The following is a 27532-nucleotide window of genomic DNA, read 5'->3' as shown; positions in this document are numbered from 1 at the left end:
CACAAACATTTGACCATACAGTGTATTTGATCTAACATTGATCAGGTGTGCTTAGAGATAAAGGAAGAGAGTGATTCTGGAGAGAAGATTGAAAGAAAATAATTCTTGAAATCAGACTGGAACAGAAAACTGATGAGTTTGCATTTTTAAAAAAGTAAGATTTTCATTCCTAAGCCAAATTTTGGGCAGGTTTTCTTTTTCTTTCTCTGTGCTTCATGTTCAATGTCTTGGTGGTGTCTTGGTAGGAATCCTGTAGAGAGGTCTTCTCTAGAGCTCATTAGAGATGCCATTCTGTACTGTGGTCATGTGAGGTGACTGTGTCTGTGTGTGTGTGTGTGCGTGTGTGTGAGCTTTAGGAGAAAAGTGTTCCACTAGCACACATTCCACAGAGAGACAGTCGCTCCCTCACCCGCTGCCAAAGCAGAAAACCTTACATCAGTGTGTCAACACTCACTTCCTGTAGCTCATCCTTCATAAAAGCGGACGATCCAGCAGCGTTGAGAGAGCGTGTGTGTGCATGTGTAAGAAAGGAGAAAGAAAAAAGAGGGCAGTTCATACAATGACTCTCTTTGTAAGCTGCAGCTTTAAAGCCTTATCCTAATTACTTATCTATCTGTCTGTCTGTCTGTCTGTCCGTCCGTCTATCCATCTTTTTTGTTCTCTTTTGTGTTAGTTTTCAGTTCCTCTCTCTACCTTTTTTTTCCCTTGACATCGTTCTGTTTTTTCTCCCATTTTTTTCTTTGCCGTCTCATTCTTCTGTTTCTCCTCACCTTCTTCCCACTTTCCTTCTTGCCCTTTTTTTTGAGCTCCTTCTTTACTTCTTTCGAGTCCAAATCAAGGAATGTGAGCGTGCTCTCACAAGCACCCTTTTTAACACAAAGTTTAATGATTGGATCAGATCAATTAAAGTGAGACATGGATTTAAGTGTGTGCGGTGTGTGCGGTGTGTGCGGTGTGTGCGGTGTGTGCGGTGTGTGTGTGTGTGTGTGTGTGTGGGTGTGGAGAAGCCTTAGGCAACTTGGTACCTAAAAATAGCACATGAAGACCATGCACTCGATCCATTAGTCCCTGCCTGACTCAGCTGTGTGTCCCTGTGAGAGATTTGTGAGGACACCAGGAGTGCTGACTCAGCTGAAGACTGAAGTGTTTAATACTGACACGGATGACGTGGCACGGTGTCTTATTGCAGCTCCCTTACAACTCTCAGTAGAAGAGTAAAGGGGGTAATAATTAAAAATGGAAAAAAGTTTACTTTGCCATATATTTCCTAAGAATCGATTCTTTCTTTGATCGTACGTACTGTAGAAGTCAAGTGGCTTTAGTGTCAGTCAGTATATTTCTTTGCTCAAAGCAAATCTTCATACCGTTAAATTGCCTAGTTTGGCATATCGAAAGCTCTTTTCTCCTTATTAGTTGGCTTTTTTTTCAGTACAGATCAAAACCATAATTGCCAAAGCACAGTTAATCTATTTGTTTACCACTAGTGCATTCTAGTGGTAAACAACCACTAGACTAACTTGCGTCGCAGCCAACAATTCAATAGGTGCCTTCATTGTACAGTCAACATGTCTTAAGTTTCTCAAATCTACAGACAGTGTGATTTGTAATGATCCTATTTAATGACTAAAATCCTACTGGCTTTTACAGTGTTTAAAAATCCATATACAAAGACAGATACCTTTCGACCAATCGTATTCAAGAATTCATCGCTGTTATTGTATATGTTGATTGGGTGTTAACTGCTACCTGTGATACTTTCGTGCTGGTTTCCTGGACCTTCATGCAGTTTGTCACGTTTGTGTTTGATCGCAGATCTGCAGGTTCCTGTGACAGAGCCAGACATCAATAATCGATTGGAGTCTCTGTGCCGCAGTATGACCGAGCACGCCCTGGAAGGTAAATCATTTCCTAGACTTTACACTACAGTGTCCCTATTATCCTCTCTGAAACTTGACTCATGTTTTTCCTCAGCGGTTTAATTAAATTCAGTTGGATTTATATATAATTTTTAACAAAGGACAATGTCACTTTTCAGAAATCCAGACATTTCTGTGGGTGCTTTTTGGTGTATGCTAGGGACAGCCACTGACTAGTTAGTTTAGTATTAGTCTGTAGTCTGAAATGTCTTGCTTGATAACATTGTAACAAATTTCACTGGTTGCATGCTGAAAGAAAGACAGAGGCAATAGTTCACCAAGTAGAGCTTTCTTTATTTTACTTTCACTTTCGGGGTTCGCCCACACTCCCGCGGTTTCCGACACTTTCCTCAGCGTCCGCCCGTCTTTCCCTGGTGTCCGTCCGTCTCACTTGCAGAACGGCATGCCCTTCCTTGCCGCCTCCCCAAGATCCTTTGGTTTTCGCTCGGTTACCGTTCATCCTCTGCTTGGTTTGTCTCTTTTCTCCAGAAGCTGTTGTCTTTCTTCTTTTTATAGGCATCGGTGGAATGAAACAGTGCACTGGTTAGTCTGATCAGTTACAGGTGAAGTCTGACTGTTTGTTTCATCCGCCCTCCTCAAATGTTTGCTTCGCTCTCCACTCGTGAACCACTGCCACAAACGTGTTTACATTTGAATGTTTCAATACCTTATAATTCCAATCATTTTATTATTTAGACAAAAGCCATGCCTCTTTCAATGATACTGCTAGAGGCCACAACTCCTTCAGGTATACCAGCAGGCGCAAAGTGGCCACTCCTCCTTTACTTATACTGACAGGCACAGAGGCCATGGCTCCTCCACTGTTCTTGATTGTGGCTTTATAGATATCAGGACATGCCAATACGTGGTTTGGTGTAGGCAAAAGAAATGCCGGCTGACTGGTTACTCTGTGGTCCACTTAACCTTTGTGAACACTTGTTTTCAATTTAAAAGGAGGTAATTTCTTTTGATATACTTCCACAACAAAGTAGAGAAATGAAAAGGGATGCCTCCATGTTTATTGTTTATTAATAGCAAGCCTTCTCTCTCTCTCAGAAAATTTCTGTATTAATTTCATGTCTTGTACAGACACTTGTAAAGGTAAAAATTACTACGCATGTTGTTTACCGCCGACGCTGAGTGCAGCCATGTTGATTTTGACGCAAAACTCAAACGGACTTAGATTTGTAAAATCGATTTAAAGAACCTTAGCAGAGTTTTTCAATAGTGGTTGGTCGTGTTATGAACTTTGACATTTGATTTTATGAGATTCTATTGCCACTTAGCTTTTATGTGGACAGAGATTGGACAGGATTGTGGACATGACTGAAACTACATTTTAAATATTTCTGTATGCATCTTAATAGGAACCTGAGGTCCTTTATTTAGAAGCTATATTCAGGAAAAACCTAAAGAGGTAATCTTCAGGCACCAAAAGTGTCTTAGTCCCAACTGATGGACTATTTAATTTCGAAAAGTCAGGAATGATGTTTGTTTCAGTCTTAACCACTCTTACTGGCTGTAAATCACCCCGGCATGAGAATTTCCTCCTGTGACTTTAAGGCAACGCTCCTGTAAGGCAGTGGAAACACTGGAAGGGTACATTTTGTGCTTTGGCTTTAAATGCAAAGAGTTTGGAATGTGAACAAACATGGTTTGAGGTAGCAGCGAATACTGGCTCGTTATACTGTAAAGCACGCACAGAAAGCGTTCTTTATCGGCCGAAAGGTCTGAAACGGCATCCTCCTTAATTAGGTCAAACACTGCAGCCGTGCTTCCACCGTCAGCCCCCGAGCTGCAGAGGAAAATTACACTGTAGCTTTTGGACAGCGCAAGAATGTACTTTTCCGTCTTCGAGAGTTTCTCCTTGGTTTACTCCTTGCCGATGTAACCGGAGCCTGGAGCATCAGCCACAACAAAACGCAGCAAATCCGTCAGTCTGCTAAATAACCCCACTGTTCTGGGTGTGACTTTAGGCTGAGGGGGAAAAAAGGTGACCATTCCCATATAAAGCGGAGTTTTCCCTTTGCATAAAGAGGGTGTGTGTGTTTTTAGGAGCCGAGCTGAGACAGAGACCCTCAGTGGACAGACAAGTGCCGCTTTGTATGTTTGGAGCACAGCAAGGCACTGCGGTGAGCTCAGGAATGCCCAAGCCGCTGCCCACAGAGCTGGCTGTGTTCCTGGACCACGCTTAGCCAAAGCTTACCCCCATCCCCCTCTGAGTATTTCCCCACTACACATGATCTTAATTTATTTTATTTACGTACTGCCTTTTTAACACTTTGCGATGGACATTGACATGCCTTGCGTTATATAATTTGGCTAAGAAATAAGAAGCATGCACAGACGCAATGCCTCCTTCACTGACACTGACAGACACAGATGCCACGCCTCCTTCTCTGATACCGACAGATATAAAAGCCATGCCTACTTTTGCGGATACTGACAGGCAGAGAGGACATACCTTCTTTGTTGATACTGACAGGTACAAAGGCCATTCTTCCTTTACAAATACTGACAGGCAAAGAGACCACACCCCCCTTACTGATACTGACAGGCACAGAGGCCACACCCCCCTCACTAATACTGACAGGCACAGAGGCCACACCTCTTTCACTGATACTGAATGACACAGAGGCCATGACCCCTCGGAGGTCATGCCTCCATTGCTGATTCTGACAGGAACAGAGGCCACATTTCCTTCACTGGAACTTATAAGTAGAGAAGTATTATAAATGAAAAGTGTATTAGTAATTGTTTTTCTTTGTTTTGTAGATGGTGTCGATCGCACGTCCACTATCTGAAGGAGAGCAGGATAAAGGAGGCCAAGCTAACCATAAATGAAAGAGATGGTGGAGGGGAGGGCCCATCTACGCGGCATACACAACCGCTTTGTCCTTAAGCTCCACCCACTTGCTTATCTAACCACCAATGGAAGTTGAAGCAATGGTGGGTGTGACCTACATGCTACCATTCACATTCGTCTGAAAGCCTGCTGCAACTGACGAGCTTCCATCATCATCATCATCATCATCATCGTTATCATCGTTACCATGACTACTTTTTTCATTAGGTATTGGATATTTTTTGGGAGAAAATCGTACAGACGATCAGAGATACTGTGCAAGCTTTGGTGTAGAGATGTAAACCAAGGACGGAGATATTCACTTGACTTCCTTGAGGATTGCGAAGCTGCCGAAAACCAAAAAAATACACCTGCCAATAATCCAGTGACGCGCTAAAAGCCAGGAGCTGACCGAAACTTGCATGGAAGTTACCAAATCAAGTCGTTTACACACAGCTATCAGTTATCATCTCCAACAGCAACTTCCAGCACCAGTTTACAAGTCTTTTTTGCTTTTCTCAGATTCTCAGTTTGGGAAAAACTAACAAAAAAAAAAGGGGGTAATTCAAAGAGCGAGTTTAGGAATGGTCAGAGAGGAGAAGAGGAAGAAATGAAAGAAAGAGAGAAAAAGAAAGAGAGAGAGAGAGAGAGAGAGAGAGAGAGAGCACAGAGGGGAAAGAGAAGTGATGTAAGCATGCAGGATGTGAGGTAGAACAAGTGGGGGAAGGAATGTCATAAAAGGTTTTGGACGTCAAAGGAAGTGGGCGAAGGCATGTGGTAAGTCAGACTAAGGTGGATGGCGTTATGTTTGTGACGGAAAAATAAATAGGGAAAAATAGGAAATCGGTAAGGATTTCCTGCTTGAAATATCATTTGCTGGGTATCACAGGTTTGTTTGCGTTTGAATGTTTTTGAAGAATCACAGATAGTGAGGGATGTGTGAAAGGCTACACCGGACTGGGGCGTACTCATTCCTGGCCTTACAAATGTTCTCAGCATGTAAATAAATACATAGACAGGATTTTGAGAGCTTTTTGTTTTGTACAATACTATCAACAATGCTGGAATGACCGGAGGAAATTTACTCACGTATGTAGCTCTATCTGGTGGCCAAATGATGTAACATGCAGTCATGTGCCTTCACGTGGACATTCAGGCATCAGTCAGGAAAAAAAGAAAGAAACGAAAAAACACTGATGTGTTGATTGAAATTAATACAACTTTTTTTTTCTTTAGTGTAACCAGGAGCTGAGTTAGAGTTAAGCTGAGACGGATGCTAAACCCGTCACACCTAGCTCAATGTTACAGATTTACAGATCAGTTATTTATAAACCAAAATCTCACCAGTTTCTCAGTGTTAAAACCGACAAACAATTCGGATTGAATCTACAGAGACATCAAGACATCAGATAATCCATACAGCTTACATTAAAAGAACCCATTCAGCTCATTAACATTAAGAGGTTTCCATAAACATACTAAAAAAAAAACGCTCACACAAATTTGTGCTACGAGGAAACGGGCTGATTTATTTTCTGAGTGTTGTCTTAAGGTCAGGTAGTCTGTTCTCATTCTTATAACCATATCATGTTCGTAGGTTTACAGCATGGAATAAGCTCTTTGAGTAGCTGTTTGGTTTTCTGCATTTGAATAGAATTAGTTATCTATAAGGGTTGTTGAAATCTTTTGAGGAGGTGCAGGAGTTAAAGCCCTTTAAAATGAGGCTTTTGCATCTATAGTAGTTTTTTTTTCTTTCCAATATAAGATCTTGTTTGTCATTCCCTCTGTGCTGTAAAAACACTGATTCGTCAAAAACAAAAAAAGTGCAATAGATTGAGGCAAAGCGTGCTGGAGCACACAACGTCTATCATAACGATGGGTGTGCACTGGGGCTGGGATCCCTTCAAAACAAATAAACAAGAAACATACAGGTTTTAGGGACTGTTAGATACGCGTGACAAAAAGTAGGCTTCATTAATGCCAAAGTGCCGCTTCTTTATCTTCTCCCTGTGTGATATCCTGTTCTGATTCATGATGGATACAGTGACCAGTCTTAGAAATTCTGATTATCTGAGTCTGTTTGAAATTGCTGTGTACATCCTGTACATGAAATAGCAGGCAGGGTTGGGATTAAAACAAATAAAACTAAAAATCCCACGCTCACACTCCTGTCATGAATCACAGAGTGTGTGTTTATGCTTTTTTTTTGCTCGTCACTGCCGACAATACGCTATATATATATATATATATATATATATATATATATATTTTATTATTATTATTTTTTTTTTATGCAAAGAAATAGTCCAAAGTGCTGAGAAGTTTGCTGGCTGTTTTTCACTTCATAGATCGTAAGAGTCAGAAAAAAGGATAGAAATGGTTTTAGGGTTTTTTTGTTTAGTTTTTCCACAAAGTTGCTTGGCGTCAACATTGCTAACTGGAAAACACTAACGGCTAGCAATAGGCGTAGCTAATTTTATCCATGTGTTTATACTGTGCTAGTCAGAAAAGAGAGTAGTCTCGGTGAGCCTTGGTGAGATCTGACCGCTCTTTTTTCTCACAGTTTCTTAAGCAAATAGTGTCATTTATTGATCAGATACATTTTTAGAACATTTTTTGTTCATTTTCACTCAGCACAATATTTGCTCCAAAGGTTTCCTCAGTACCAGTCGATCCATGCTAGCTAGCTAGTCACGCCAACCTTCGTATCAGTAAGAGAGCTTCTGGCTCAGGTGGATCCAAATTTTTTGTGAGAAAGCACACGGATCCCTATAAAATATCATCTGTGATTAATAATATTAATTGCAAGGCATAAACACCCCAAGAAACTTTTGCTCTTGTTCTCTAGAGATATGAAAAGGAGATAAAAAAAATGACACTTTGCCAAGTTCCCTAGTAATGATACTCTCATTGTGAGTTGAAAAAATGGGGCAGGCATGTGATTATCACTGCCTTACACACAAACACACGAAAAAACAAATGACGTTTCTTCAGAGAACGCTTCCATTTTGTGCGTCATATAAAAGTGCTTTAAAAGTGAGGTGCGTTCAATGGCACCCTCAATTCTCTGCATCGTTACAATTTGTGCTGTTCTGAACTAGTAGGTTGCTTTCCTACGTATATATAAGTAACCTTTATATGTTTTTTTTTTTTTTTTAAGAAGCATGCTCTTAAACCGCCATGACGTCTCGAGTGTGTGGTTCTCATTTGAGCGGTTTTTTTTTATTTTTTTGCGTAATAGCCACTCAACACTGCCATTTGAACGAACCCTTTATAAGCAGATTCAAATTATTATTTATTCGTTCTTTTTTTCTTTTCTATTATTGAGATTATTGTATTCATTAGATGTATTATTTAAGATACCGTATGTATTAACTCGCTATGGCTGGTAACCATAAGTACATCTCATATAATTTTTTTGGTTCATTTGTTTTACTTTTTTTTTTTTCTTTATCAAAAAAATATGTATTTTATAGTCTTTGTTCGATTTTGTATCTTGTCGAGTAAATCCACGTGCTCTGGGATCCCGACGGTCGATCGCATGCTGTACTGCGTGGCGTTGGAGTGAGTGTAGGGTTTGCGTTCTTTTTTTTGTTCGTTTGTTTTTATAACACATCATCGTAGGTGATGAATACCAAGCTGACGTCTGAGATGTTTCTTTTTGTTTGTTCATTTTTTCCTTTTTGCAGTCGTGTGCCAGTGCATTAGATGATAGATATATATATATATATATATATATATATATATATATATATATATATATATATATATATATATATATATAAAATTACAAATGCTATTAGCTATGTATGATTTATTTATTTTTTTGCTTAAGAAAAAAAAAAGCACCAACCTGAACAAATCAGAGTGCAATTAGAAGTTGACGGTCATTATTTATTTAAAAGGAGAAGAAGAGCACTCTCAGTACTAAAAATCCTAAAAATCCGAGTAAGAAGTACAAGATAATGAAAACCTAATAACCTGGCAACCTGCTACATAGCCCTGTCTTCCTTTCCAACTGCACACGACTGCAAACTAAAAAAGGTCAAAGAAAGATATTCCAAAGTGTTTTATTTTTATTTTTTTGTATACTGGCTCTATTCATCAGTCGTATTGTGTAATTATCTTTCTTGCTTTTTTTTTTTTATAAGGAAAAAAATCTGCATCTATACTGTATCCTATACCGCTTTACTGTGTCCTTTAATCATCTTCCAGAGCCGATGTCCTGTATTGACTGCAGGCTTACATATACATAAATATTATATATATATATATATATATATATATATATATATATATATATATATATATATATATATATATATATATATATATGATTTTATTTTTATTATTTTTTTTAAAGAATATTATGTTTAAAAAAAAAAAAGGAAAATCTACACAAAAAAAGGTAATTTATATTTAAAAAATGCATGTGAGGCTGGGAAGTCGTATTTAGAATAACAAATGGCAGTGCCTTTTTTCTTCTCGTGTTTTTTTTTTTTTTTTTTATTGTTTTTGTTGTTTGGACTCGGATATTTAGCTGAAATGTAAAGGATTTTATATGGACTTAAATATTTAGTGGTTAATAACAAAGCTGGAAGCATTGACCGCAGAGGAAAAAAAATAGGAAAAAAAAAAGTACAAATTGTTGATTTTCTTTTTTTGTTTTTAAAGGAGCATGTCCTTTTGTAGATCTTGTCTGTCAGATAAACTCTTCAGTACTGCTTAGGTACTTTTCAAAGCTGATATGAAGTTACATGGATTACACCTGTCTGTACAACAATCAGGTGTGTGTGTGTGTGTGTGTGTGTGTGTGTGTGTGTGTGTGTGTGTAAATATTTGTCATGTTTTTGTGAGGAAATGTCTTGTAATTTTGTACATGTATATTTTCAAAAAAAAAAAAAAAAAGCGCCAACTTGACCTGAACTTTATTTTTTTGTTGTTTTTTTTTCTTCTTCTTCTTCCTGTGAGATATACGCTGATCGCTACCGTAAAACATGATGGTGGGAAATGACTCGGTGTAACACCGAAATTCAGGTTTGCAGCTGAGAATTTCCACTTCAATAAAGAAGTATTTTTGTTCCCCTCTCTTCTCCGACACACACTGACGCATATACACCCTGAAAACATCAATGTATAACAAGGGAGATTACACGCAAAGACCGTCTGTCCGAATCCACCGTGAACCGGCTCAGATCTGAAGCTCGGATTTTGGCCGAGAGTGTGTGTGTGTGTCGAGTGTGAACGCTGTGTGTTCTTTAAAAAGAAAATGTTTTTGTGTGTCGATAGAATGTGTTTGTTTTATGCAAGTCTGTGTTTGACATCAATGCTTGACATATTTGTAATAACCACAGACAAAAAAAAAAAAAAGTATTAAAGAGTAACTTTTGAAAAAAAGAAGTGGATTGATTGAAAGGGGAGAGAAATCTGTCATTCATTTTCAAAAGACCCTCCATCCTGTTTGGGACACGGCGAAGTCCGAGTCTATCCCATGTGAGGCGGGAATACACCCTGAATGGGACGCTGGTGCATCCCATCACACGCATCAGTAAAAAAAATCAAACCCATCTTTTTATTTTTGATTATAAAACCAATTATATTTTCAAAAAATCAGATTTCACCTGCAAAGCTGAATCGGATCTTTAGAGGAATCCTCAGCTTTGAAACAGAAAGTCTGATCTCGGATCTGAAGTCTTAACGAAAAGCATGCTGAGCCAAAGATACGAGGAAAATGAGTCAAAGATCAAAAGTCGTCATCAACTGGTTTGTCAGAAGAACTAAAAGGTTCCTCACTTATATCCCATACCTCCCCACTGCTCGAACCAGATGAGAGTGATGGCCCACCTCAGGTCACAGTTTAAACATGGACCGGATAAAAGCAGGTCTGTAAAGTAGTGTCACTATTAAGGATGCAATGTTTCTGAAGATAAACCTTTAACCATTAGGTCTCTCACATCTTAAGGTTCACAGGTCATTAGTGGGAAAGGCCAGACTAATCCCCTATCCAGTTTCTGTTGATTTTACTGTCCCACATGCATCCAGCCCCTACTGCACACCTGAGGCAGGAACAAACTAACGTTCATTCTGAAGGTATGGTACAGAGTTCAGAGTTTATCTTTTATACTGTATGTAGTGTATTTCTACATTTTACAGCGTCTTTTGGGGGTATTTCTCAAAACAATTAATACAAACAGTACAACACAATGGATTACTTGCAAAAGCCTGTACTTGTCAATTTTAGAGAACCAGTTGATTATTGGTTGATACAAGAAACGATTCAAAGCAACTGAAAATCTGTATAGGTTCACCTATGACCTGTTTTAGAGAGTTCGCGTCTGTGTACCACTTTTTTCTTTAGGGGGTTTTTCTTTAATATTACACCTTTACCAGCAGAGGGCGGTATTGGTGAAATAATCAACTGAGCCACCAGACACAACCAGCTGCTTGATGGTTTAAGATACAAGTTGAGACTTCCTGAATTTTTTTTTTCTTTGCTTTACCAGCAGTAGGAGGTATTGGTGATAAAGAAAGACCTAAATAAAACTGAAGATGCAATAAGCACTAAATACAGTATGTACTCTTAGGAAGCCCATTAAGCAAATCCTTTCTTAGTCCTCTCCTGGTGTAGTGGTTTTTATCTTCCATTTTACACCTCTACCAGCAGAGGGCGGTGTTTACTGATAAAGAAAGACCCGAATCAGGACTCGAACCATAAAGCTGCTTGCATAATTGCAGAGGCTTATTCTTTAATTTTACATCTGTACATAAAAAGTACAGCTGGAACTAATAAGTGAGTATAAAAAGAAGGAGGTTACTGTGATGCTCACTGGTTCATCAAGCACTCACTTTTTTTATATTTACAGTCGGACCCCTAGCAAGTTTGCTTAAAATTAGAAAGAAAACAAAATACAAAATTTGCATGATTTATAGCGATTTTCAAACAATTTATTTTCTTATTAACTTAACATCAGTTTTCTGTAAATTAACACTGAAGTGTATACGGGACTGTGTAAGCCCCGGGTAAGAAGGCCACGTGAACAGTACTGGAGCGCTAATATTAAGTGCTCGCTTTCTTGCTTAAATTTTTACGTAAACACACGCACACACAAAAAGTTATGTATCCATTTTTCAAAATATATAAAAATGAACAAATGATTGTAGATGATAAATCATCTAAACCTGATGATTAAATAGAATGTCTCTTTATGTAGTCAACATTTTCGTATGTATATAAATATTTGAGTAGTAAACTATATTTTCTTGGATGTGCATCACTGATATGAAAGCTTACATTTATTCACATCATCAAAGATGATAATTTTTTTTTTTTTACTCAACTGCAAGGTCAAACTTTGGTCCTTACTCAACAGAAAGAGAAAGGAAAATGAAGCGTGTCATATCAGAGGTATGGAAAACACTGAAGGTCTACAGCTAAAGTAACACTAATACACACACAGTACACAACATGGTGCTATGTGACTCATTGGCCGTGTGGTTCATCAGTTACACAGAACAAAGTTAATACAGATTGGGCTGAACGATACACAACTCACACACTGACGTGACAGAAATTACAGCACGACACTGATCTGGGACTCTTTAAACAAAAATATTTCAACTAAATTATAGAAGTTTCATTTCTGGGACATGTCTGTGGCTTCTATTAGTGTCAAACAAGCATCTCTAACTTCAGTTCAATCAGAATCTCTAACATCTTTTAGTTTAAACCAATCAGAATCTCTTCCCTCAATCAGTACCTCTTACCTCTATCTGTTTAAACCAATCAGAATCTCTTACTTCTCTCACTTTCAACCAATCAGAATCTCTTCCCTCTATCTGTTTAAACCAGAATCTAATACTTCAATTTCTTTAAACCATTGAGACCACTTAATTATTTAAGTTTAGTCCAATTGGAATCTCTTAAGTCTATAAGTTTAAACCAATAAAAATGTTTTCCTGCTAATGGTTGAAATTATTTAGAGATCAAAATTTAAACCCCGGGGGGAGTGGTGGCTCCAGCGGTTAAGGCGCTGGGTTACCGATCGGAAGGTCGGGGGTTCGAGCCCCGGTATCGCCAAGCTGCCACTCTTGGGCCCTTGAGCAAGGCCCTTAGCCCTCTATGCTCCAGGGGACCCTTACAAGAAAAATAAATCAAGGACCGTGACGTCGGAGCCACGTGGGGCCGCCTTCCTGTGGGCTCACCACCTGCAGGAGGGACTGTAAGGGACCGGTGCTGAGAGGATTGGGCAGCAGTCGAAGGCGGGGGCCTTGACAGCCCGACCCCTGGACACGGAGAAGTGTCTGGGGAATCTGCTTAGACTGCTGCCCCCGCGACTCGAATTACGGATAAGCGGGAGAAGATGAAAAAGATGATGAAAAAAAATTTCAACCCCCAAAATTTGAAACCAATCACAACCTCTAAATGTTTTACCCAATCAGAGTCTTCACTCTCCATCAGTTTAAAACAACCAGAATGTCTTACCTCAGTTTATATCAACAAAAATCTACCTATTTTTTGTTTGACCGTTTATTCTAATTATTATTATTATTAGCAGTAGTAGTATAAATAATATGGCTTTGAAATACACTACACCTCTGTCATTAAAATTTACTGCTTTGCATCATTAGATAAAAGTAGATTATGATTGTTTTCACATTTTACACACAGTAATGTATTTACCCTGGTCATTTGGAGACCTCTATGATATGATTGTGTTACTGCCAGCAACTTGCAGAAAAACTTTTCTTAAAATGAATTGTGCTGCCCCACTTTTGTGTATGAATCCACAGTAATCATGGAATGTTCAAAGACCTTGCAGTAGAGGTGTAGCACAACCCAGAATCACTGACATACTGCAGTTACATACTGTGGGTCAGATCACAAATGTTTGGAGGTGAATACGGCAGTGATTTAAAAACTTAAAATAATCCCAAAACCTGTGATGAGTCTGTGATGGGTCTTCGAGAGTCATTTTTACCTTCACCGACTCTCATTTCTGTACTGGGTCTGAATTGTGCATAAATGGTTTTTGTATAACTGAATAAATATAAGTGGTTAAAAACTTTACATTTTCTTTATATAACATAATGTTACTAAAACACTAAAAATGGTTGCCTATATTATAATTTGAATCCATGGACCGTTGATTTTATCATTTAAAAATTGTGATAAACACACACACACACACACACACACACACACACACACACACACACACACACACACAGACACACACACACATACGTACATGTCGAAAAACACCAGGATTAACTAGATAGATTAACTGAGGTATCTCCCATATTAACCTCTGAGAAAGCAAGCGATGGGAGAACACACTCGACAGCAGCACAGTCTCATTTAGAGACCAATACTGAAAAAACAACATGATGGTGAGGGATGGACGTGTCGGAGAAGACCGTCTGATCTACACGCAATGGCTCATCTCAGCTACGGATCAACGCGAGGAACTCATCTCTGGTTTTAGGGTCCTCGCGGAAAACACCCAGCATGGTGCTCGTCACTGTTTTACTGTTCATCTTCTGGACACCTCGCATCACCATACACATGTGACTGATGAGAGAGAAAAGAGAGTAAGAGAGAGTGTGAGATAATTCGAGAGGACCACACAAACAAGAATAAAGCACTTTCAAGGTACATATTCAGGCCTTTTCCACTATCAGCATATTAGCTCAATAATCAGCAGTTACAAATTTAAGGAGAAACCGACATAAATATTGACATAACATTTTGACTATAAATGTAACTATATAAAGCCTGGACGCCTCGGCTTTAATTATATTTCTCTGTTTCTCTGCGACTTTTAAAGGAATACCTTTTAAAGGAATAAAATAGTTCCTATAATTGTATCCCTATTAAGAGAACCAGAGGTGATGGTGGGATGATACAAGGAAGAAACCCTGAGAGACCCTAAGGAGATATGTCCTTATCTGGGCCACATTGTTCATTACAGTTTCATCATTGTTGAGGTTATCAACTGTTCGAAACCTAAATTCTAAATGAAAAGCAGGTTAGACGCATGCAAGCGACTGTGCAAGCATAGAAGGAAATCGTACGTTGCTTCGACGACCACTCCGACTCCGGATGGCTGCAGGGCTTCGGTGATGGCGATGGCGATTTGTTTAGTAAGACGTTCCTGGACTGAAATCAAGAAAATACACAACATTCATAAAGAAGGAATTATCGAGACCTTAAGAATCACAGATATTAACACACACAAATGGAATTATCACACACAAAGGATAAAAGAAATAATAGAGAAAACGAGTGGGGAAAAAATAAAGACAAAGAAAAAACAATCTACAAAGAGAAATAAAGACAAAAAGAAAATGATAAAATGTAAGAAAAATAGGGGGGGGGGGGGTAAAATCATTCAAAAATATATAATAATACAGGAATAATTAATAATACAGAAATTTGACAGGATGGAGAGAGAGGAAGGGTAGATAAAAGAAAAACAGAAAGTTAAGATGTAGAAATAATAGCTTAAAAGGAGGCAGAGAGAGAGAGAGAGAGAGAGAGAGAGAGAGAGAGAGAGAGAGAGAGAGAGAGAGAGAGAGAGAAGGTAAAAAAAAGGAGTGAAAAAACAGGTAAAAGAAAATATAAAGAAGGAAAAAAGAGAAGCAAAGAAGCTAGCAAAAAGCGGCTGTTTAAAAAAGTTCATGCTACCTTGCAACCTTCTGCTGTAGATCTCAACAATCCTGAAATGAGAGAAACACAGAGTGACACACACGTTTTATATATATATATATAAAGAATTCATTCTTTCCACAAACCATTCAACTGCTTAATACAATAGACTGCAATGATGCACACAAAAATCACACCTCCTCAAATGAACACCTTTTCTACAAATACTGGCTGCTAAACCACCTCCTGTTTGCATGTACAGTATTTATTACATGGACAGTTTATTTGCTGTGCCGCACTGTCAGTGTTTATTGTGTCATTGTGTTTTTTTATTGTCTCATTGCGTTTGCATTTTATGCAGTCCTTTGTATACAGTAGGTTTGTATGTTTCAGTTGGCTTTGTGTCATTTAGTGTTAATTTATGTTTCATGGAGCACCTTGGTCTTGAAGGAACATTGTTTCGTTTTTACAGAGAACTAGAGTGTATTTCAGTGAAAAACCCCTTTGACTTAATGTATAATGTGAAAGAGAAGGAAAAACGTCTAATCATTTCTCATTCATAAAATGATAGTCATTCAGCATTCAGCATGAGGTTATATTCACCTCCACTCCCTCAAAACACTGAGTCTCACTAGAGACAGCATAGTGTTACCGTAGTTAAACTGATCAACGGCTTCTATCACTTGCTTTTGTGTGTGTGCGCACGTCTCGAGTGAACCTGTTGCCCTCACGTTACTGGTGTGTATGGTACGAGAAATGCTAAGCCTCAGCTATTAGGGTCAGAGAGGATCAGTGTGCTCCCTTACGCACTAAAGTTTATCTACTTAATGCTACACACACTTACGCACATAAACAAACAAAGCTGGCAGAGAGCAGCTCACTTTAATAAGCTTACAATACAGCGTATAATGATTTACACTCTCCGGAATATGAGATTGTGTTGGACTACAGGAGGAAAAGGCCCACAAAAAGTCCTATTGCCATCATGGGTCAGGACTCTGAGCTGGTTGGCACCTATAGATACCTCAGTGTGTGTCAATCTTGTCATCAAGATGGACTGGAAGAGAACTCAGGGACTGAGTACAGAAAAGGGATGAGCGGACTGTGCTTTCTGGGGAAGTTAAGGTTCTTTAATGTTTGCAGTAAGATTGTGGAGATCATCTAGCAGTGTGCATCCATCTATCCATCTATAATGCATAATGCACATACAGCTAATGCGTACGACCTACAACGCATAGCCATGTTCATACAATAAAAAAAACCAAAAACATAGTACTACCTCTTGTGCAATTCTTCGACCCTGATGATCGTTTGATGAATCCTGTGTGTTTGTGTGTGTGTGTGTGTGTGTGTGTGTGTGTGTGTGTGTGTGTTTTTTTACACACCTTGCCAGTTTGCTGAGGCCGAGCACCCGCTTGTTAGGAAGGTATCCTATGTGGACCTACAGGCAGCAAAACACAAAGTCAAATTCGAATTGATATTTGACTGTTTTTTTTTTTAACTACACAAACAAGGACAAAAAAAAAAAAAACAACACACTGAGATTTGACATTTCACTGAGAGCGGACTTCCCATCCGTGACTGTCGGAAAAGAAGAGATGAATCGGTTTAATCAGTTTTTGTTTGAGAGAAAGAGAGAGAGAGAGAGAGAGAGAGAGAGAGAGAGAGAGAGAGAGAGAGAGAGAGAGAGAGAGAGGGGAGGGGGGGAGTGATTAAACAAAGAAAGAAAAGAAGGGAAGGAGACAGCACGAAGACAGAAAAGAAATATATAAAAAAAAAAAAGCAAAGATGGGAAAAGGGAGCAAAAGAAAGAAAAGGAGAGAGAGAGAGAGAGAGAGAGAGAGAGAGAGAGAAAGAGAGAGAGAGAGAGAGAGAGAGAGAGAGAGAGAGAGAGAGAGAGAGAGAGAGAGAGAGAGAGAATCAGTGTGTTTATAAGCTTGCTTGCCCGCAGGCCTTGAACAGAAGCTCGACTGAAATGTCAGCAACAATTTGATGAAGCTGAGCATGAGAAAGGGCAGCATTTATACACATACTCACTCACTCTCTCACTCACACACACACTCACACACACTCACTCACACACACACACACACACACACACACACACACACACACACACACACACACACACACACACACACACACAACTTCTGAGAAGTATAGATGGATTCATATATGAGCAGTGAAATTGTGTTGTGTGTGTATATATGTGATGTGAAGCATAAGAGCACACCTGTGTGTGTGTGTGTGTGTGTGTGTGTGTGTGTGTGTGTGTGTGTGTGTGCTTGCGCGCGTGTGTGTGTGTGCGTGTGCATGCGTGCAAATGTGTTTGTGTGACTGATGCTGAGAGGCCTATCGGTGATGGGGGGATGCACAGCTGCCTGAATGAGTGACATAGTATTGTTGCAGTCATGGGGAGATGAGACAGGATAAAGACAGGTGGATAATGACAGAGAGAGAGAGAAAAAGAGAGGGAGAGACAGAATAAAAGGTGGTGGAAGAAAGAATAGGAAAGACAGAGCGTGACAGAGAAAAAAGAGCAAAAGTAAAAACAAGGCATTAGGTAAGAAAGAGACAGACAGAAACAGAGTAAATAGAAGAGTGTGAAAAACCAAGAGACAGAAAGTGAGGAAGAGAAATAAAAAAGAATGAAAGAAAATGAAAAAGACAAAGAGAGACAAAGGAGTAAAAAATACTGGGTAAAAGAGAGAAAAACAGACAGAAACAGAGTAAATGAGGGCATGTGAGAAAAACAAAGAGAGAGAGAGAGAGAGAGAGAGAGAGAGAGAGAGAGAGAGAGAGAGAGAGAGAGAGAAAGACAAAGTAACAGAGAAAGAAAACGAGCGTGAAAAATACTTGAGTAAAAGAAAGAAAAAAGACAGAAACAGTGTAAATTAGAGAATGTAAGAAACAGAGACAGAAAGAGAGAGGGAGAAATAAAGAGAGAGAGAGAGCGAGAGAAAGAGAGAGAGAAAGAGAGAAAGAAATAGTATGGAGAGAAAGACAGAGAGGCATGTAAACAGGGACAAAAGAGATGACACCTAACAAAGTAAATTCCGAGTAGAAAATTAAAATGTTGAAACCTGTGTGCATGTGTGTGTGCATGTGTGCATGTGTGCATGTGTGCGTGTGTGCGTGTGTGTGTGTGTGTGTGTGTGTGTGTGTGTGTGTGTGTGATCGGTGGCTAGTGCTGTCATCACGAGCCATTTACACGCTGACAGGGCTCGGCTGCGGAATGGCACACAGCTGCGGTGCTTTAGGGGGCGTGGCTTGTCATTTCCAGTCTGCATAGGACTTTCCGTCCATTTCACTGTGTGTGTTAATTACTGTCATTTGTGTCACCAAATCGAAAAGCAAAGAAATGTACTCTGTGCTCAGGTAAAAGTCTGGACACAACCCACACTGCTGTCCTCCAATCAATCAGCTAAGACTTGTTTTTTTTAGGTTAATAAAGCGAACAGGTTTATAGCTTATAGCTGCTCTGACAGAAAGAAGTTTTGGATCGAGGGCTTTATAGTCAGTGGTTTCACAGTCACATGATAAGATGCATTCTTTCTTTTAGAGAGAAAGATTAAAAAAAAAAACGGAATGTCTAAAAGGAAAAAATTAAGAAGCCGTCTAAAGAACAACGCACAGACGATGAGACAGACATACAGACAGATATATATATAGAAAGAAAAAAGACAACCAACAGAAATATAAAATGAAAGAAAAAAGAATGACAGGCAGACAGACAGATAGATAGAAGAAAAGAACAAAGAAAGAAAGAAAGAAAGAAAGACAGACAGAAAGACAGAAAGAAAGAAAGAAAGAAAGAAAGAAAGAAAGAAAGAAAGAAAGAAAGAAAGAAAGAAAGACAGAAAGAAAGAAAAACAACAGATAGAAAGAAAAACAAAAAAATATTGAAAGATTTTTTTGAAAAAAAGAAATAAAAAGACAGAGAGAAAGACAAAACGGAAGATTAAAATTTATGAAAAAATAAGTAAATTAAAAGAAAGAAAGAAAGAAAGAAAGAAAGAAAGAAAGAAAGAAAGAAACACAATGACAGAAAGAAAGAAAGAAAGAAAGAAAGAAAGAAAGAAAGAAAGAAAGAAAGAAACACAATGACAGAAAGAAAGAAAGAAAGAAAGAAAGAAAGAAAGAAAGAAAGAAAGAAAGAAAGAAAGAAAGAAAGAAAGAAAGAAAGAAAGAAAGAGACAGAAAGAAAGAGACAGAAAGAAAGACTAAAATTATTGAAAAAATTATTAAAAGAAAGGAATGAAAGAAAGATAGAAAGATAATCTCTATTTTGCTGTGATTTTCTTGTACAGATGTACCTATTGATGTGATTAAACATGCACATTATTTGATTTGATATTTAGAGGTCACTCAAAGGTCACTCAGAGGAGAAAGGCACAAATGGCTCTTACTCTGCCGAAGATAGGGACGAGGTGGTGCTCGCACATGGAGAACATGTCAATGTCCTTCACGATCACCATCTCGTCGTGGTCTTCATCGAATATGGCATCGTTCAGAACATCTGCAGACATAAACAAGAGAAAAACATCACAATCTGAACTCAGCATCCTCCTCTTCCACACAGATCCCCCTTATCTCTGTATCTCTGCACAAACACCACGTCCTGCTTTATCTGAGCGTGAGCACACGTCTACGCTTCTCTCACAGGCCGTTTCATTTCCTGACTGCCTAATCTCTCAGCTGTGTAACAACATGGGTGTGGGGACATGGGGCCTGTCGCGCCACAACACTGGTGTGTCTCTCGCGCCGCTTATCAGCCCCCTTTGATCAGCAGGTTATCAGGTGCGTCCAATAATCCTGTTGATGAGCAAACTTTAATAATAAAGTCACAATAAACAGGTGATCACATCCCTCCATGCACTCCATCAACACTCAGCAACATGTGACAGTGTCCCCTTATTATAATGCTCTACTTATACAGAGTAAATCATGGGTTAAAAATAACGAGTGGAGAGCAGAGAGAGAAAGAGAACAAAATAATATACAAAAAAATGGAATCTCTGCTTAGAGCAGAGATTTTTTTTTCTTCAGAAATATAAAAGGAAAAAAAGAAAAAAATATCATTAGTAGAGAATATTATTAATGTTTGTGAACATAAACATAAAATTTTCCTTTTAAAACTATTTTTTATAAAAACACCTGCTTAGTTAAATAATATATAAAATAATATTTTACAATATTTTATAAAAAAATATAAAACTCGAATAGAATAAATCATATTGATGCAATACACTTTTTAAATTAGTAATATGAGTAATCAATTAAATTAAATAAAATAAATGATTTTCTTTAATTAAATATTATACATTTGTTAGACCCCATTTGGGTAATACAGATGTGTACATAGGTGTGTATTAGAATATGTGTATATGTGTGTGTGTGTGTATTTTACATTAAAATTCTAATTTTCTAAAGATATGATCTACTTAACTGTTCTACTTATTTCAGCATACTTTAAAAAAAGTCTTCATTCCTTCCATCCTTTATATGTGGAAATAAAACGCTTAAAGAAACCATATCACTATTTCCAGGACGGATCAGATTAATTTCTGATACAGCAACTCTCACAAATTATTAATCCAACCACAGCTTTATTCCATGCTATAAAGTATAAAGAAGTTACAGGTGACATAACAGTCACTTCAATTTGCATCGGTCACAATACACACCCAGGATGTTAGATATTTTCCTCCATTGGCACACCCCCAAGTCTTTCATCACCATCAATGTTCAATTTTCATGTACAATTCTACTTAAAAGTCCTTTAAGTTATATATATTTTTTCCTTTTTATACCATTTAAATGAATAGCCATCCTGGTTTACTGCTTATATTTGTGTGCTTGTATTAACTTTTCAATGAAATAGAATATAGCTTCTTAGTCAAACTCAACCTCACAGCAGCAGCTGTTCAATGACAGCCCCCAAACGCACACACATACACACAGCTTCTGAACAAAAAAGAACAGGAAATCAAATCAGCGTCAGACCCGAACCGTCCCTCTGCCCCCCTTCCATCCCCACAAACACCACACACTCAATTACATGCAGTAAACGGCCCTGCGCACCAACGCAAACACACACGCAAAAAGAAATGAGTTTCCATGGATACCCTTTAAACTGGGGGAGATGTCAACGAGAGGTTCAGCTGCTCGAACCCTGAAATAAAGAAGCCAATCAGTCCATCTTGTGCCAGACATCACTGACGCATGCAGCAAACTAAACATGACGTTTCATTCACAACCAATGGTTGGATGGATGGATGGATGGATGGATGGTAGGTAGGAAAGAAGGAAGGAAGGAAGGAAGAAAGGAAGGGAAAAAAAGGAAGAAAGGTAGGGAGTGCTATGCATGTTGGAATGACAGCAAACCCATCAGCAGGAATTGTAAATTGAAATCATCCTTTTGATCCTGCAAACATGAACCTGAGAAGCTGTAGGAACTGTACTGAACGGTGCTCAGTGCTCCAAATGTTGTACACCTGACATGCTGAGATTAGGCCCTGGGTTGAAGTTGAAAATGAGGCTCTATGCTGAGGCTTGGGGTGAAGCAATGTGTTAAACCTTGTGTTAACGCCTCGAATTGAGGAATGAGATGAGGCCCTGAGTTGTGGGATGAAGCAATGAATTTAGGTTCAAGATCAGTCTGTGTGTTAAGGCCCTATATTGAGATTTTGGATGGGGACACTGTGTTATATAGAGCATTGAGATGAGGAAATGTGTTGTGGGTCGGAATGATTCTCTTTGTTGAAGCTTGGGATGAGGCTCTGTGATGAGTGGATGAGTGTCTGAATGTGTCTCTCAACTGAGGTTTGTGTTGAGGCACTGTGCTAAGGCTTGGGTGAGTCTTTGAACTGAGCCTTGGGATGAACCCCTGTGCTGAAGCTTGGCATGAGTGTCTTTAATGAAGCAACAGGTGAGGCTTGGGTAAAGGTTGGGATGAATCCTTCTATTAAGTTTGTTATGAGCATCAGAGCCAGAGCTCGGGATTAAGCTGTGCTTTAGGGCTGATGCTAAGAACAGGGTTCAATCTGTCTGGTTTCTACAAAATTAAAATACAAATTAACATTATACATACCTCTGTTTAAAGCTCTTTTAACAAAGGTGTATGGCTTTAGATGGCTCTTTATTGCTAATCATTTAAATGTGCGCCAACCAAAGGTGGGAAGTAACGGAGTACAAATACTTCGTTACTGTACTTAAATAGATTTTTTTGGTATCAGTACTTTACTCCACTATTTATTTTTCAGACAACTTTTTACTTATGTAAATAAATAACTAAATAAAAAAGGCGAAATTAAAACCTTCGGCAAAAAAATACATTTATCCACGACGTCCTTTCTTAGATATAAAATAAATAAATAAACTCCAGATAAAAATATTTTTAATCAGTAAACCTTTGTTTTATTTCTGGGCCAAGTCTGAAATTAAACACCAAATCCGCCATGATTTACACAATTAACCCTCTGGGTGGCGTTTTGTGGGTTTTTCCCTCATAATGGTGACACAAACTTAAATTACTGTATTTATTGATCGTACAGATAAAAACAATACATCATTCAAATCTGTAAAATGTCTATAATGTTCTATATATAAGCTTCCTGACTTGACTTGAAGAGGTGCAGTTTCTCCGGTATCACCTCATTAACTGTCCGTGTGGAAACATAGCAAAGGCTCTTAATGATGTCCACACATCTCTGTGTCTGTGTCTCTTTGTCTTTGTCTCTGTCTTTCCTGCTTATTTACAAATATATAATGTATAATATAAAGTAATGCCATTAGCGATCTATGATGAAAGACTTTCCTGTTTTGATTCTTACCTCTAGTTTCATATTGAACATTATAAGAAGTTTTTAAAAACAGAACAATAAAAGGTCAATAAAATTGGTTGCTGGTAAATCATGGTATATCAGTGGTGCAGGTGTTGGAGATGTGGTTCTTGTACCAGAGTCACTTCTCATAGACTTCGAGTAACTGAGAGAATGAACAGGAAGGAGAAGTTTTGACCCTCTACCATCATGATCTAAGAGAAAACAGTGGTCTCTTAACTATAGAAAAAAACCAAGAGTCCAATAAGCAAAGCCTTGTTTGCCACCCCTCTGGTAGTGTAGTGGTTAGTAATGTGGCCTCTGCTATCTGACTCACCCAGTTCAATTCCTACCCCTTAGCTTTCCTTTAAAATGTTTAAAAAGTTTTATAAAATAAGCAAAAAAGGTCCTAAAAATCAGGTTCTTGTAGGAGATCCTGTGGCTCAATTGGAAGAGCTTTGCCTCGGGGTTGAGAAGTTGCTGGTTCAAACCCCGGACAGGGCTCAAAGTTAGATGAGTGGAAAGTTCTGGTGACCATAGTGAGGAAGGTGTCAGAAATGGCTGCGTGGAAGGTCGGATGTGGACGGTTTCAGAGGGCATATCCTGAACCAGGGGGGCATTAATCAGGCGTCAGCCCCCTTGGCGTCTGAGAAGCTGAAAACAGGGGGTTTAAAATTTTCAACATAGATTTGAACCAGCAACCTCTGAGCTCAGAGGCAAGGCTTTTACCACAAAACCATCAAGTCCCACAACTCACCTTCTTTTTTTGGGGGGTTTATCCTTCGTTTCATGCGTCAAAGCAAGAAATTCAGACCAGAAAGCAGGAAACACAGAAAGCAGGATTCGAACCCTGAACCCCACCAACAGCAAAATACCAGTCTTAACCCACTGAACCATCAGGAAAAAACAGGATGGGAAGCTTGATTAGAGCAGGTCTATCTTTCTTTTCAAACCATCAACACAAGAATTTAACGCTAAAGAAAGATGTAGGAAATGAATACAAATGTAAGTAGCACAAGTTGAACCCACATTGTAAATAGGAGGATTCAAACCAAGATCCCCACCACCAGCAAGATACCAACGTTAACTCAATGAACCATCGGTGAGGACAGGCTAGGAAGCTTGTTTAGAGCAGGTCTATCTTTCTTTTCAACCCATTAAAAACAAAAATATATCGCTTAAGAAAAATGTAGGAAGTGAATCCTGATCGTGACTGGCAGGCAGAAAGCAGGATTCGAACCCTGAACCCCACCAAAAGCACGACACCTGATTTAACCCAACGGATCATCAGAGAAGACAGGCCAGGAAGTTTGTTTAGAGCAGGTCTATCTAGCTTTAAACCATCAACACAAGAATCTAAAGCTAAAGAAAGATTTAGGAAGCAGGAACATAACCAACATCGCAACTAGCAGGCAGAAAGCAGGATTCAAACCCTGATCCTCACCATCAGTGAGTCACCAGCCTTAATCCAATGAACCATGGAAGAGATCAGACTGGGAAGCATGTTTAGATGAGGCACAAGCCTTAAACCACTGAGCGACCACTGCTGAAAAGCATGTGTGCTTTTTGGAGGGTTCATACTTTGTTTCATGTCAACGCAGTAAGAAAGAAGGCATGTAGGACTGGCTTTGAAACCTTATCACCAGCATGGACTTTATTAAGGACCATGTTCAGGCACAAGCCTTAACCCACTGAGCTACCACAGAAGTGCTTTTTTTTTTTTTTTGGTGGGGTAATCTTTCATTAAAGACCAGGAAATCAAGAAATTAATCCAACACAGAAAGGACAGAATTGAAATGTTTTCAGAGTGGACAAGGTCCAGAAGTTTTATTTACCAACACAGCAACCAGCTCGACCAGGAATCAAACTCTCAAACTCATCCTCGTGGGGACCCTGACATTAACCCACTAGGCTATCACTCACTCACATCCATCCATCCATCCATCCATCCATCCATCCATCTATCTATCTATCTATCTATCTATCTATCTATCTATCTATCTATCTATCTATCTATCTATCTATCTATCTATCTATCTATCTATCTATCTATCTATCTATCTATCTATCTATTTTATATGATGTGAGGTCCAGTTAACAGCTAAAACAGTTGGAAGTAATAACTACTTTTTACTTAAGTACATGTCAGAGCCAAGACTTCTTTACTTTCACTTGAGTAAAAAAGAATAATCAGTACTTAAAAAAAAAAAAGTATTTTAAAACATGAGTATCTGTACTTCTACTTAAGTAAAGGGACTTTTGTCACCTCTGGTGCCAACACCTGAACTAATGTCACCAGTGAAACTGGCTTTGAAATTTAAGGGATCTTTTTTTTTAATAAAGTGGCTTATATTTCTTTTTCGAAAGGAGTGGGCGAATTTTTCGATCAATCACACAAGAAGACGATACCCAGCTTGTCTCAACCAAACACATGTACGATAAGCATTTTTGAAGACACTCCTCTTTAGCCTTTTGTCACTGTGATAATGAGAGTCGTAGGTGTGCCATGTCGCTGCTCCTCACCAGGGTAAAGGTCGCCAGGGGCATTGAACTCGGCTGAGAGCTTGCACATGCACAACTGAAAAACATGCCAACATGCTTAATAAGTGAGGGCTCTTAAAAATGCTGTCCAAAGCAGGACCAGATGTTCGTATTGGGGTAAAACTAAGAGGGGCAGCTCCCTGCATCCACCACTCACAGTACAGGAGCATAAACAGCAATATTAGTCATCAGTAATACCAAAAATCCACAGATATACATTATATACAAGCTGTACGATTATAAAACGCTTTCTGAGATATGAAAACATTTTTTTTTCTCTCGCAAAGGTAATAACAGGGAAACGAAGGCGAGGTTCCTAAAAAGAAAAGAAAGCTTGATGAGAATGGAATGAGGAACGTTCGCAAAGCCGGGTCACTTCCTTTAAGTCAGAAACCTGTTGCTGAGAAGTTGCCTGGTGTGCCCATTCACCAAAACAAAACAAACAATAAACCAAAACCCCCAAACTTTATAGACATTTGCATATGTACTCAATCATTTATTATACCGCACAAAGCTCCTAAATCATCTTATTCTGCCTCATTAGGCTTGTGATATTATCATAAGATGTACTCATGAGAACATGGTCACATACATTCCCACAGAATTGGGATCAAGATGAAACCTGATTTGGATGTGGATTATAAGTTTTGAGGAGATTTTGATTTTGGCTTGCCATATTATCCAGATGTGGAAGAAAAAAAATGACATGGCAGCAATTTAGTCCATATATTTTCCATATAATTGAATACTAAATGTATACATGATGGTCAAACATGAGGTTTGAAATCCTGTTCTCAGGATTAAAACCTGCTCTATATAACAATTTCAGAAAACTAATGCTGACTTTCATTTTAGTGCTGCATGAACAACTCTCAGATCTCAGATCCAGGTTTAGAAACCTGCGTCCTTACCGTCACTCACCTATGATTTTCTCTTGATATCCTTTGGTGAAGAACTGCATGGCCGTGGCCGCTCGGTAAGGCGTCTTCAGAAGGCCTTGTCTCTGCGGATCTTCTCCCAGACCCCTGAGGATGGTGGTGTACGCAGCCACGATGCTCGGCAGGCTTATCTCGTTATCCTCCAGACTCCTGGTGCGCTCTTCCTTCCAGCTCTCCATCACAGACGAACATGGAGCACGGGGGATGCTCTTGCTATTGGGTTTCTCACCTTTGGGCGTCTCTTTGGGTGCTCCGTTCCACTTGGGCATCTTCTCCATCCCATCCAGAAGACCGTTCACGGCTGTATCGTTGCTTGAGGAGGCTTCGCTTGCTCTCGCACTCGGTTTGGGGGACTCCATCATACTTAGGGGGATCTGTATTGCAGTGTTAGTCAGACTTTTATGTGACGTGTTTAATAGTAAGATTTGGATACAAATATTATTTATATGCTTAAATATAATAATAATAATAATAATAATAATAATAATAATACTTCTTTTTAGCAATAATTAAAACCTGTATGAATGCTCTCTTTTTAAGTCGCACAGACAACAGTGTTAATTACACAAGCTTTGTAATAACAGCTTAACAACTCAATTACAAATTAAATACATATTTCAAGCTTTGAATTAACATATTCCTCTTTTTTTTAAATGATAATAATAATGATGGTTATTATTATTAAAAGAACATATTCAAAGGTCTCACTCGTGTGAAGTTTCCTCAGCTTGGGCTCTTCCAGGTTCCGCTGCCCTTTTTCTTCTCAGGTTTGCGTGCGCGCGCGGAACACCTCAGTATTTATAAGCGTATGCTAATTTATG

The 27532-nt window shown here is 38.8% G+C and overlaps 2 protein-coding genes and 1 long non-coding RNA gene across 7 annotated transcripts in view; 2 read left to right on the top strand and 1 right to left on the bottom strand.

Annotated features, from left to right (window-relative positions):
* The window catches only part of samd4a (sterile alpha motif domain containing 4A), a 46292-nt gene extending 40897 nt beyond the window's left edge, over positions 1–5395 (top strand). For 3 of the 4 annotated variants that reach the window (XM_083550309.1, XM_083550310.1, XM_083550308.1), the window contains 2 exons: positions 1813–1896; positions 4692–5395. In XM_083550309.1, the coding sequence (XP_083406435.1) occupies positions 1813–1896; positions 4692–4720 (113 nt within the window). In that variant the 3' untranslated portion in view covers positions 4721–5395. Of the gene's footprint in view, positions 1–1812; positions 2072–2115 lie in introns of all 4 variants that reach the window. The other variant, XR_014535054.1, reaches the window with a different exon arrangement.
* Positions 5396–9078: 3683 nt separating this feature from the next.
* Positions 9079–11215, top strand: LOC310731047. Its single transcript, XR_014535056.1, has 3 exons — positions 9079–10643; positions 10724–10851; positions 11120–11215. It is a non-coding gene; the product is annotated as an uncharacterized lncRNA (long non-coding RNA).
* Positions 11216–13887: 2672 nt separating this feature from the next.
* gch1 (GTP cyclohydrolase 1) lies at positions 13888–27485 on the bottom strand. Of its 2 annotated transcripts, none has more exons than XM_083550332.1 (7): positions 27420–27485; positions 26695–27085; positions 19819–19928; positions 16795–16850; positions 15449–15480; positions 14836–14920; positions 13888–14332 (listed from the first exon to the last, which is right to left on the bottom strand). In XM_083550332.1, the coding sequence occupies exons 2-7, from the start codon at positions 27071–27073 to the stop codon at positions 14206–14208; spliced, it is 789 nt and encodes a 262-aa protein (XP_083406458.1). In that variant the 5' UTR covers positions 27074–27085; positions 27420–27485; the 3' UTR covers positions 13888–14205. The 2 variants fall into 2 exon arrangements, with proteins under 2 accessions (XP_083406458.1, XP_083406459.1); XM_083550333.1 differs by having other exon boundaries at positions 26695–27074; positions 27420–27478.
* Positions 27486–27532: the final 47 nt, after the last annotated feature.

This window comes from Silurus aristotelis (assembly GCF_946808225.1).
Source record: "Silurus aristotelis genome assembly, chromosome: 9".
NCBI lineage: Eukaryota > Metazoa > Chordata > Actinopteri > Siluriformes > Siluridae > Silurus > Silurus aristotelis.
The sequence above is the reverse complement of the archived record's forward strand: the minus strand, read 5'-3'. Positions and strand labels throughout refer to the sequence as shown.

Bases quoted from the DNA above. Each gene is read 5' to 3' on its own strand.
- gch1 (XM_083550332.1), bottom strand. From the start codon at position 27,073: ATGATGGAGTCCCCCAAACCGAGTGCGAGAGCAAGCGAAGCCTCCTCA. The intron at 15,481-16,794 runs GTGTGTAAAAAA...CTCTCATTTCAG, and splicing joins GGCCTCAGCAAACTGGCAAG to GATTGTTGAGATCTACAGCA. The intron at 14,921-15,448 runs GTAGCATGAACT...TCTTGATTTCAG, and splicing joins CTACAGCAGAAGGTTGCAAG to TCCAGGAACGTCTTACTAAA.